At 44.8% G+C, this 12,126-nt stretch overlaps 1 protein-coding gene across 1 annotated transcript in view; it reads left to right on the top strand.

Moving 5' to 3' along the window:
• TOLLIP (toll interacting protein) overlaps positions 1 to 12,126 on the top strand; it is a 43,553-nt gene that overhangs the window by 15,805 nt on the left and 15,622 nt on the right. The window contains exons 2-5 of the mRNA XM_015421269.1: positions 1,569 to 1,718; positions 5,363 to 5,545; positions 7,309 to 7,461; positions 10,042 to 10,132. Of these exons, the coding sequence (XP_015276755.1) occupies positions 1,569 to 1,718; positions 5,363 to 5,545; positions 7,309 to 7,461; positions 10,042 to 10,132 (577 nt within the window). The remainder of the gene's footprint in view (positions 1 to 1,568; positions 1,719 to 5,362; positions 5,546 to 7,308; positions 7,462 to 10,041; positions 10,133 to 12,126) is intronic.

The raw sequence follows: 12,126 nt of genomic DNA, 5'->3' as shown, positions 1-12,126 counted from the left end.
TTCAGGTCCAGTAGAGACTGTTCTTTGTTAGAACTTTCCATAGGATGTTGGTAACTACTCAAAGTCCCCCCTCCCCCCAAAAAACCTGGTTATACAACTGAGCACAGATTCCCACGATTAACCAACTACCACATTCTTGAGTCCAGCCTTGAAAAAGATAAGGATGGTAGCTGCAGGGATGTTGAGATCACGAACACCTGTGAGCCAGACTGGGCCTTCTAATATTCATGTTAACCCGTGAGGGGAGATTAGAGAGCTTGGCCTCACCATCTGTGTTGCATGTAAGTTAAATAGTGCAGACGCGCACTTGTTGGTTCAGTAAGATATGGGATCACTTCATTATGAAGAAAATTACAGATCGCATCCAACAGTTGGAAATATATCCTGAAATTTCCAGTTCTATGGAAAAATGGTTCCCATTGCTGGACCATGTTATGACAAACCACATAATCCATCATATTTAAACATACTTCACTCTTAACACATATTAGGGGCGCCTGTTGGCATCCTGCAACCAGCTCACAGAAACTCTAATGTCTAGTCGTGAACACGCCAACTGCTAGTGTAAATCTACACCTATGCTTCACTACCACAGTTTATCTCAACCAACACTTTCACACAAGGCAATTTATATCTGGGTCTACCTTATGTAATGTATTTTACCTTCATATGATTATTTGTTTGCATTGATTTATTGAATGTGCTGTTCCTTTTGTTTTATTTTTTTACATTCGCAGCTGCACACCTGTGAGAAATTGTATTGTTTGAAAAACTAATAAAAAGTATTCACTGTTTTAAAAAAATAGCTGTGGTCTCCTGCAACAGTTTTACATTCCATAATGTAATCCTCATATTCCTCACAAGTTAAGTTGAAAAAACATCAGGGAAGTATTTTGGAGGAGTGCTTGGAAATGCTGGATCGCAAGTTTGCAAGGAGGTTCAAGTAATGGGTTTGTTACAAGAGATGGCTGACGAGAAGCAGATTGCTAACTAAGAGATGATGAATGGAATCAAAGTATGAGGTGTTTAAAGGGAACGGGTGGGAGAAGGCAAGGAAAAACCAGGGGGTCGGATTTTTTTTTTAAAAAAACATTTTTATTATCAGGATATAACTGTATGTCCATTATTATAACATTTCATCATTTACAGTATACCCTTTTTCCCTTTCACCCTCCCTCCCCTTCTTCAGGCTTCCCGCAGTGCTCCCACCCCCACCAAATCTTCCTTCTTCTTATCCATTCCTTCATCTAAAACAAAACTTAATACGTGACATTTTCTTTAACGACCTTAATCTTATATTCAACTTTATAGGTAACAGTTACTTCAACTACCATCATCTTCTGTTCGACTATTTCTTCAATCTATTCTTAATAATTATCAAAGCAAAATAGGTTGTTTTTAACATCCCAATGTTTCTCTAAATATTCTTTAAAGTCCATCCAATCTGCAAAGAATTCTTCATCTTCTTTATTATTGAGTTTTCTTGTCAATTTGTCCATTTCTGCCATAAAAAGCAACTTCCAGGGGATCGGATTTTAATCTAATACATTTATACGCTTTCTCTGCAGGTATACATTGGTGAACTTCCTCAGGATTTCCTCCGTATCACCCCAACGCAGCAACAACAGCAGATACAGTTGGATGCTCAGGCAGCTCAGCAGTTACAGTATGGAGGCGCAATGGGCACTGTTGGGAGACTGAGCATTACTGTCGTACAGGTATTTAAAACAAGTCTTTTAATGGGCTAAATTTTGTTTCTTGCTAATGCCTTGAACATAGTGCTTAAAAGCCTTGTTATCAAGATCATTATGCATAGAACGTGGCAGTAGAGTGCCTCTGGTTTCTTACCTAATTAGTGTGTGTGTGGTAGGTCTTTCAGGGTAGAACAAACAGCACACAGTGATAAGTGCTGCGTTACGTTCATGAGTGCATAATTTTAATGCATAATAGTACCATCTTCCCCTGTATGATGAAAGGAACAGGATTAACATGGTCATTATTAGTGAGCTGTAAATGATCTAACTTTAGATACTTAGAATATGTACAAGGGTTTAAAATAAAACTCTGTCTAAATACAGTATTTATTTGAATGTCAACGTAAGCCTCTCATCAACTTGAAAAGTTAAGTTGGTTTGTGGTCATCTTGAAATTACAGTTAAATATCTAGTTATAATTGAAAAATTGTTCAATAAAAGGACTTCAGAAACTTTGGGGACATGCTGTCTAAAGCTTTGTTTTTTTGGTATTCATATAATCAAGAAGCAAATACAGAATCTTTGTCAGTCTTTGCCAAATGTATTGCCAAATCTTTGACAAAAGTTGTCCTGCCATATTATCCATGACTCGTGGGGAAAAATTCTGGTCTCCTATTGTTGTGAATTGCATGTGCGAGCTCATGCCCAGCCCAGTTATCTAGAATGATTCGGTCTATGAGTACTCTGCCACAAAGCAGGCCAAATGCTAGAGAATTGGACATTGGCCGTGAGGCTTTTACGAGCTATTTCGCAGATAAAGTCTTGTCGCTCTGCTGCGACCTCCCCGCCACAGTTGAGACAGTGAGCAAACTTGAGGCCCCGTGCATGTCTTTTATTCGGGTTATGGATTATTTTAGTCCGCTCAGCCTAGAGGAAGTCGGCAAATTGCTCTTAACCATATGCCCACCACGTGCCTCTTTGATCTGTGCCCATTGTGGCTGATTTGATTAAGGCTGGTCACGATGGGTTTCGAGGTGCCCTAAAGGAGATTATTAACAAGACCCTCTCGGAGGTTCTGTTCCCTGGGGCACTTAAGGAGGCCATGGTTCGTCCCCTCCTGAAAAAGCCATCTCTGGATCCAGCCAAATCGGCAAATTACTGGCTGTTTTCCAATCTGCCCTGTTTGGGCAAACTAATTGCGAGGGCCGCGGCAGTCCAGTTACAGAGCTTTTTGGATGACACTTCCATGTTAGATCCCTTCCAGTCCGGCTTTCGCCCAGGACATGGGATGGAGATGTCACTGGTCATCCTCACGGACTACCTCTGGAGGCACCTGGATCAAGGCAGATTGGCAGTGCTGTTGTTGTTGGACCTGTCAGCAGCATTCGACACGGTCGGCCATCAGCTGCTGATCCACCGCCTTGCTGACTGGAGTCACGGACTTGCCTTGCAGTGGCTTGCATCCTTTCTTCAAGGTCAGGGACAAAGGGTGACACTAGGGGAACAGGTATCCCGAAGCCCCCTTGCCTAGATTGGCCGGAAGCATGGGCTGGGGTGTAACCAGTATGCAAATGACGCCTAGCTCTACACCGGGAGATCTGGACCGGGCATTACAAGTCGTGGCTGGTTGGCTTAGACTGAGCCGACTGAAATTGAACCCGACAAAGACGGGAGTTCCTGTGCTTGAGCCGGGGTGGCCTGAGGGTAGGGATCCCACTCCCAACCTTCAATGGGGCACAGCTGGTTCCAGCGCCGGAGGTTAGGGGTCTGGGAGTGCTCTTGGATGCCTCTTTGACAGTGGAGGCCCAGGTAGCAGCCACTGCCAAGTCAGCCTTTTATCATCTTTGGCTGACTAGGCAGTTGGTTCCATTCCTTGAATGCAATGACCTGGCAACAGTGATCCATGCGATGATCACCTTGAGATTGGGCTACTGTAATGCTCTCTACATGGGGCTGCCCTTGTCCCAAATCTGGAAGCTGCAGCTAGTGCAAAACGCTGTGGCCAGGCTATTGATGGGTCTCACTGTGCGGGAGCACATCCAGCCTGTGCTGAAAGCACTGCACTGGTTGCCGATAGCATACTGAATTCGCTTCAAGGTGCTGGTTCTTATCTTTAAAGCCCTTTATGGTCAGGGTCCAGCATACCTAAGGACTGCCTTTCCCCACATTCCCCAGAGAGCGCTGCATTCAGGGTCCCAAAATCGATTGGCCTTCCTGGGCCCCAAAGATGCCAGGCTGGCTATAACCAGGGCCAGGGCCTTCTCAATGGCGGCTCCATACTGGAGGAATGAGCTCCCAGAATAGATCAGGCCCCTGCAGGACCTTTTACAGTTCCACAGGGCCTGCAAGACGGAACTCTTCCACCAGGCCTTCAATCAAGGAGCCGTATCAAACATCCGAGGAGGGACCGTGTGCCCTGGCTTCACCACCTACAGCCTGTGCTCGCTGCCCTAATAAACTGGTTGAGAATACCAGCATGACTGTACTGTCACCTAAGTAGCACTGTGACTTTGAAATCTACTGCTCTTGCACTTTATTACATGATTGTTGCAGCACTTTATGATAACTGATAACTGAGTTGTTTAAGGTTGTTTTATGATTGGTTTTAGTTGTATTTATATATGGAATTTTATGCAAGCCTGCCTCGGTGGGGAGGGCGGGGTGTAAATCAAATAAATAAATAAGTAATTAAGTAAATAAATAATGTGTAAATGAAATATTTTTATTGGCAAATGCTCTGGTCCAACTGTTTGTGCATAATAGTTAAAGTGCTGCTTTAGGAATGTACTGCTAATAAAAGGCACAGTCTCTCTAACAAAGGTGTTCCAGTCGTTCTTGTTTGCCCACGGCAAAAGAAGGCCATCACCAAAATTTCCAGAGAGAGAGCACAGTCTCAGAGCGGCTTACAAACTCCTTTCCCTTCCCCTCCCCACAACAGACACCCTGTGAGGTAGGTGGGGCTGAGAGAACTCTGACACAAACTGCTCTCTTTCAAGGACAGCTCTGACAGAATTATGGCTTGCCCAAGGTCATCCAGCAGCTGCAAGTGGAGGAGTGGGGAATCAAACTCGGTTCTCCCAGATTAGAGTCCACGCACTTAACCACTACACTAAACTGGCTCAAATCAGCATGTGTACATTGCCCCCGCCCCTCCATCGGCTTCTTTCTAGTTCACTAGTTCAGGCACACTGAAGATGACCTTCTGGGAAATCATGACGCAGAGTGACGTTCCTGTAGACATTCTGTTGGCTGGGCGTAAGTAGTTAGAACTGTGGCTGCAGGCAGGACAGTGACTGGGCAATGGAGGCTCCCAGGGAACTTCACCCTCGCAGCATGCAGGGTCAGGCCGTTCCCCAGAATGTTTCCCAGTCATTAATGTAGATTTCTCCTGACCCCACCACTATCTAATCCATGCCTTGAGACAAACTAATCCTCACCTGTCTAACTGACCCTTCAGAAGGATGGACTGCATTTAATTCAAGCTGATATAAATGATTGGGCAGAAGATCCTGATTTAATCGATTCTGATCAACTACGTCTATAAAATTATGTCTTCTGGTTGATATAACCATTACAATGTAGTTACTACTGAAAGACATAATGTTTCAATCTAGGAAGTGGTACCAAAATGACTAATTCCTTTTTTTTTTTAATGTTTATTTCCTTAGGCAAAACTGGCGAAGAACTATGGCATGACACGCATGGACCCATACTGTAGAATACGACTTGGCTACGCTGTCTATGAAACTCCTACAGCTCATAACGGAGCCAAAAATCCCCGCTGGAACAAAGTTATTCAGTGTACTGTTCCCCCTGGGGTGGATTCTTTCTATCTTGAAATATTTGATGAGGTTAGATCAGTATTCGTTTATTCTTACGCTTCTTCAGTATTCCCGTGTTGATCTGTGGTTTGCCAATGTTGTTCAGCCCCGACCAGCTTTCCACAGGAGGTATAGCAACAGGCTTTATCATTCTGACTGCCCTTCATCTGCCTCATTCAGGACACACTCTGCCGGACCTTTACCAGCCAGACCTCTGCCCTCAGTTTTGCCAGTCAGGCACACTCCCTTGAAACTTTAGAGAATATTGTCACTCCAGTCTAGTGATTATTTCAGTCTCCTTTTGCCTCTAACTCAGCATCAGTTCCCATCCAGGGGTCACCCTCCAGCCAGTCAGGGCCAACATTTGTTACCCACTAGCCTGCCCTTAGCCTGGCATCTACCCTCATCCTGGATGCACTTTCTAGCTCCATGGCTCCACCACCAACCAGCCCCTGTCTTACACCAAGAGCGGCTTTAGTAATGGGGAATGCCTTTTGGACATAATTATGGGGTTCAGTTCACACTAGAGCGGGGGTGGCCGAACTTGCTTGACGTAAGAACCACATAGAATAAGCGTCAGATGCTTGAGAGCCGCAAGACATGGGCAGATATTACTGGTAGATATGCAGATCTGCTTTTTATTAGCATTAAACGAGACTGCTGAAAATAATAACAAAAGCGGTAAAAGCAGATATTGATAATGATATCTGTTTGTCCAATGATATTTGTTTGCTAATGATATTTAGCTTCCCCTGCCGCCCTGCCGGGAGCCGCACAGGATGCATGAAAGAGCCACATGCAGCTCTCGAGCCACAGTTTGGCCACCCTTGTCCTAGAGGGTCATAATCTTTTGGGCCTGTAGGATCACTTCTGCAGTATTTTTTTTTCTTGCCTGGGGGAGCCATAGAAAGAAACCTGTTGGATCAGACCAGTGACTTGCAGCAGTTTAAGGAAATAGATGAATTACTATGAATCATACGTGACTTAACATCAAACAAAGCTCCAAATTGTTTAAATTCATGAATTGTTCTTATTATTAAACATGCTTCTTATTATTAAACATACTGTTGGTTATTTAATACATGAAATACAACTGATACACAGATAGGCTGGGGATTTGAAAAAAAGTCTACAGTCCCAGAAGAGACCTTCACAATTCCAATGGACTGAAAAACATGATTTCTGAATGTCCATAAAGCAACTAAATCCGGTCCTTTAAGACTTAAGGCAAACCATGAAAAATGAGCTGCAGTTTATGACTGGATTTACGACTGCAGCTCATTTTTCATTGTTTGCCTTAAGTCTTACCATGTGAGACAGGATACTCTGATCCAATAGGGTGGGTCTTCTGTTCTTAAATGATTACTTTCCTGTTTACAGTGTATAAGTCTTGATATTCTATAACATTTCACTTTATGAATGGAAACTACTTCCTTGGAGAGAGAAAAACTGGTATGTGTCAGAGGGAAAATGTTTAATAGTGCCCTTGTGCAAGAGTTTAGGATGGGTGATACTTCGTGGCATTCTGCTGAGCCTTGCACTGATGGGGCTTGCAGTTTTTTGTTGAATGTGTTTGTAGGAAACCATGATTCTGTTACGAATGTTACTTGATTGACAGTGCAGTTCTGCATGCCGTTAACTGCTGTCTGAGCACATTAATTTTTATGGGCTGAAGGCATGACAGTGATGTTTACATATTAGGCTCTTTTAAGGACTTTCCCTTTTTTTCTTTTTTTTGAAAAAAACTGTTAATTTCTACATTTAATTGCTTAAACACTCTATTACCTTTTCAGCGAGCGTTTTCAATGGATGACCGCATTGCTTGGACACACATCACTATCCCCGAATCGTTGAAGCAAGGAAAAGTAGAGGACGAATGGTATAGCCTAAGCGGAAGACAGGGAGATGACAAAGAAGGAATGATTAATCTGGTCATGTCCTATACAGTAAGTTTAAATAGAGGCTGTGGTCACACTGGCTTGGCTTGGCACGATATGGTGCCGCCTCGAAGTGAGCCGGTTTAAAGTATTGTGGGGTATATCAGCCACATAGCACACCCTGCTGCAGGTTACCCATGAAGGCATCCCGTGGTAAAGCATCCACATCATTGCGGCACGCTGCCAAAAAAAATTCAAAATTCATGTGTGCACATAAGTGCGCATGTGCGTGCACATAAGTGCGCATGTGCGTGCATATGCACACGTGCTCATGCGCATGTGCACACATAGGCAATTTTTTTAAAAAAAATCCTTAGCAGCAGAACAGATCTGCCGGTTCAGACTGCCAAATCCGTTGCCCCGCATTCAGACATCCAGCCATGCGCAATGACTGCGCAGGGAACTAAAAACACCCCTTGTGACGTGGTGCCTTTTTAACCCAGCTCCAAGTCATCCCATGACGGGATAAGTATGGCTGGGGAACGCCTGACAGATGTGACTGTCTGACTGTGCCCATTTGATCCGGAGGGGAGGAGTGGCTGTGTCGGGCCAAACCGCCCATGTGATCACAGCCATAGGAGGAGGAGGAGGAGAAGAACTACTGCTGTATTCTTCTAAATGTAGTAGTTAACAACGGAGGTTATAAATTCTGTGAGGGGACCCCCCCCCTTTTTTTTGCTGGCAAAAAAAATGATTTGGGCCCAAGCCATCGATTGTGTTTGTTTGCTTGAATTTCATTAATGTCACATCTGCATTATATATTGACACACACACCCTGCCAAATTTCTCCATCAGGTCACAGCTGGCTTATGGCAACCCTGTGGGGGTTTCAAGGCAACAGACACAAGAGGTGGTTTTGCCCTTGCCTGCCTCTGCGCAGCAACCCTGGACTTCCTTGGTGGTCTCCCATCCACGTACTAACTGGGGCCTGCTCTGCTTAACTTAGCTTCCGAGATCTGATGAGATCAGGCTAGCCTGGGCTATTCAGATCAGGGCAAAAACTACACTTCTTAGTATGGAACCCATACCTATGAGTGTAGGATAGTTGTTAATTTTTTATCTGGGGACCGTTCTGATTGAAAATCAGGGATTTGTAATGGGAGGGGGGGAAATCGATGAAAACATCGCACCTTTCCCATTGGTTGAAAACTATCTCTGATTAGCCTGTAAGATTTGTAAACGAAGCGTATGTATCTCTGAGAGGTGTAACTTTGTATGCAGAAGTTATGCTGGGAACTCTATATTGTTCTCCTTTTATGCTTGCTTACGTGACGACGACTGAGGGGTGACAGGATCGAGGTTTATAAGATTATGCATGGGAAAGAGCAGGTAGAGAAAGAGGTACTTTTCTCCCTTTCTCACAATACAAGAACTCGTGGGCACTCCATGAAACTGCAGAGCGGTCGGGTTAGAACAGATAAAAGGGAGTACTTCTTCACCCAAAGAGTGATTAACGCATGGAATTCACTGCCGCAGGAGGTGGTGGCGGCTACAAGCATGGACGGCTTCAAAAGGGAATTAGATAGGCATATGGAGCATAGGTCCATCAGTGGCTATTAGCCACAAGGTATAGATAGGGACTCTGGGGCAAGTGATGCTCTGTCTTCTTGGTGCTTGGGGGGGGGGTCAACAGTGGGAGGGCTTCTAATGTCCTGGCCCCACTGCTGGACCTCCTGATGGTACTGGTATTTCTGGCCACTGTGTGATACAGAGTGTTGGACGGGATGGGCCTTTGGCCTGATCCAACATTGGCGTCTCTTATGTTCTTATGTTCAGTACTCAAAATTGTAATCGTGCCTTTGAAATGTCAGTTAATTTGGGGACACTCCCGGTACTATATATTGACTGGTGCCAGAAAGCTGCTTGCTGTAAAAATAATAATAATAATAATACTTTCGATTTATTGATCGCTTTTTCCCACACACCTGCGGGCTCAGAACGATTTACAGTTACTCATGACATTTGGACTAACAATATTCGTGGGGGATAGGGAAGACAACATACAGTATTTAATTACACCCACATTGTAGCTAGCCGGAGGATTCATCTGTGGGCTGGATCAGTCATGTTCCAACGTCATGTATTCTTGTCGGCTGGCTGATGACGTCAGGGCTTCTTGGTGTCGCGCTGCCACACTGCCACCGCCTGGCCAACTCACTCCACTGCAGGGATGCCGAAACAGATCTTTTCATCTTTTGATCTCTGCCGCGCCACAGAAGTCACACTCGGCAGCTAACACCTTCCCAAAGGGAGTGGTGTGCCCACCCCCTTGCGGGTGGTCCCCAATTTATCTACTTGCCGAAGCTTTCGAATCGCTGGGTAGACGATGAGCTAGGGACAAGGCTGGTTGCTCACACCAGCACGGGGCTAGAACTGACAAAGCTTGGCAGTTCAGATGTTATAGTTATGCAGGATTTACCCTCCTGCGCCACCGCTCCCCTAGAGTGTCCTCAGTAATGCACAATAACTGCTAGAAGCTAAAAGGGTGTTTTGTTTTTGTGGGGGTTTTCTGCGGATACCTTGTTGCTCGGTTTGTCTTTTTGGAATAGTTTCCTAAACATACATTCTCTGTTATCCTTTGCTCTCCAGTCCTTACCAGCGGCCATGATGATGCAGCCACAGCCTGTGGTCCTGATGCCCACCGTGTATCAGCAAGGAGTCGGATACGTACCTATAACAGGTATGTTCCCCCTCTTTCTTTTTCGCGTGAACTTTGAAAAACACAGATTTGGAGAATAGCAAATTATAAACCGAGCCATCCTCTGTCCTTTGAAGTTATCTAGGTGTTAAAACAAAGTGTCTAGTGTAAAACTTTGTATTTTAAAAGATGAATTGGAGTGCTCAGGCTGTGGACAGATAACTCAAACACTGCGTCTGACTGTGTAAAAAAAAGAAGAAGATCATTCTCTGTGATGCATAACATTCTTTTTTTATAGCACGTGACGAAGGTAGGAGATGCTTGTGGTGTGGTCTGGTCACATTTGCCGGTATATTGATGTCTATCAGACTAGGGAATGAACAACTAAGAAAGGAGGTGATTGTGAATAGCCCCTGTGCAGCTGAGTTTCTTCCATTCTCTACTTGTTGTAGATTTTCCAAGCTGAACGGCCGTGGTCTTGGCATTGTAGGACCTGACGTTTCGCCAGCAGCTGTGACCGGCATCCTCAGAGGTATAACACAGAAAGATGGAGCCCTACAATACCAAGGCCATGGCCATATAGCCCGGAAAATCTACAACAACTAATGAACTTCGGCCATGAAAGCCTTTGACAACATATTCTTCCGTTCTCATTGCACAGTTGTCAGGCTGCCCACACTACTGCCACAGCAGAGGTGCGCTCCTTCCAGTTGTGTTCCAAAATGATCTTACGTAGCCTCCAGTGACTTTCTGCCATGAATCTCTTCCAGCCATTCCCTCCCTAAGCTCTTCTAATGCTGCTTCAGGAGAATAATCTGCCCTTTTCCCACCTTGCTGCTTCATTTGTAGCGTACCAGCCCAAAAGAGGGATTTTGCTCAAGTGCTTCCTAAAGGAACTGTAGTACATGCTTTAAGCCTTAGACTCCGTAAGAGTAACTGTCTTAGGCTGTTGCAGTTAACATGGACTCTTGCAACACCTTTAAAGACTAACGTTTCAAGTGGTGTGAGATTTTTGACAACTTTGTTGAATGTGTTTGTAACACTCCCAAGAGATAGACAGTTTATGTTTAAAAGCACATGTAAAAATGACTTTGCCATCACAGATGTCAGAAGTGTTCCACTGAAACATAACCGATCTACAGAGATACAAATTGTACGCAGTGGGGTTGAAAGGCTATGAAATGTAATAGTCGCTTTGAAGAGCCCAATTATATACAGGCATAATTAATGCAGCCACATTATTTGTGATAATAGCATTCTGGCAATGCACTGGTAACTCTACTACCTGGTAGTCTGGGGGGGAAGCCTGCGGGCCTGATTTAAGCCAAAAGTGAACAGAATCAGACTGATAAACTCTTGTACAGCAATTTTACACTTGAAGCTTAATGTTGATTTTGCTTGCTGTTCTGTTTTGTACATGTACTGTAATGCGTTGTGCATTTTGACATCGGCACACTTGCATATCTCATGTCTGTTTCCATCCATCACTGCTGTTTCTGTCACTTATATTCCACTTTTTGTTGCTTTGTTTCGCAAAAAAAGCCATATCAATTCTGTCCTTAAACCAGGAATACCTAGTGTGGCCCAGGAGCTGAATCCCCCCCACACACACACACAAACCCAGGCTGTTTTTTCCTCTGGCTTCTTCCACCCATCCCCAAGCCACAGCTTACAAGATGCCGCTTCTCCCCTGGCCAAGTGGGAGCCGCTCCTGTAATAAGCAGCTTCGTTTTTGGAGCTGCGGTGGCTCAAGTGGTTAAGACGCTGAACTGCAGGCTGTGGAAGGTCAGTAGTTCAGCAGTTCGAGACCCGAGGGTGCCGCATGACGAAGTGAGCTCCCGTCTCTAGTTCCAGCTCCTGCCAACCTAGCAGTTCGAAACCAAGAAATTGCAAGTAGATAAATAGGCACCACTTCGGTGGGAGGGTAACAGTGTTCCGTGTGCCTCGGCGTTTAGTCACGCCGGCCATATGACCACGGAGGAGTCTTCGGACAGCGCTGGCTCTTCGGCTTGGAAACAGAGATGAGCGCCGTGACC

This window comes from Gekko japonicus, unplaced genomic scaffold (genome assembly GCF_001447785.1).
Source record: "Gekko japonicus isolate JY-2015 unplaced genomic scaffold, Gekko_japonicus_V1.1 scaffold644, whole genome shotgun sequence".
NCBI lineage: Eukaryota > Metazoa > Chordata > Lepidosauria > Squamata > Gekkonidae > Gekko > Gekko japonicus.
Note: the sequence above shows the minus strand (reverse complement) of the source record. Positions and strands in the feature narration are given on the sequence as shown.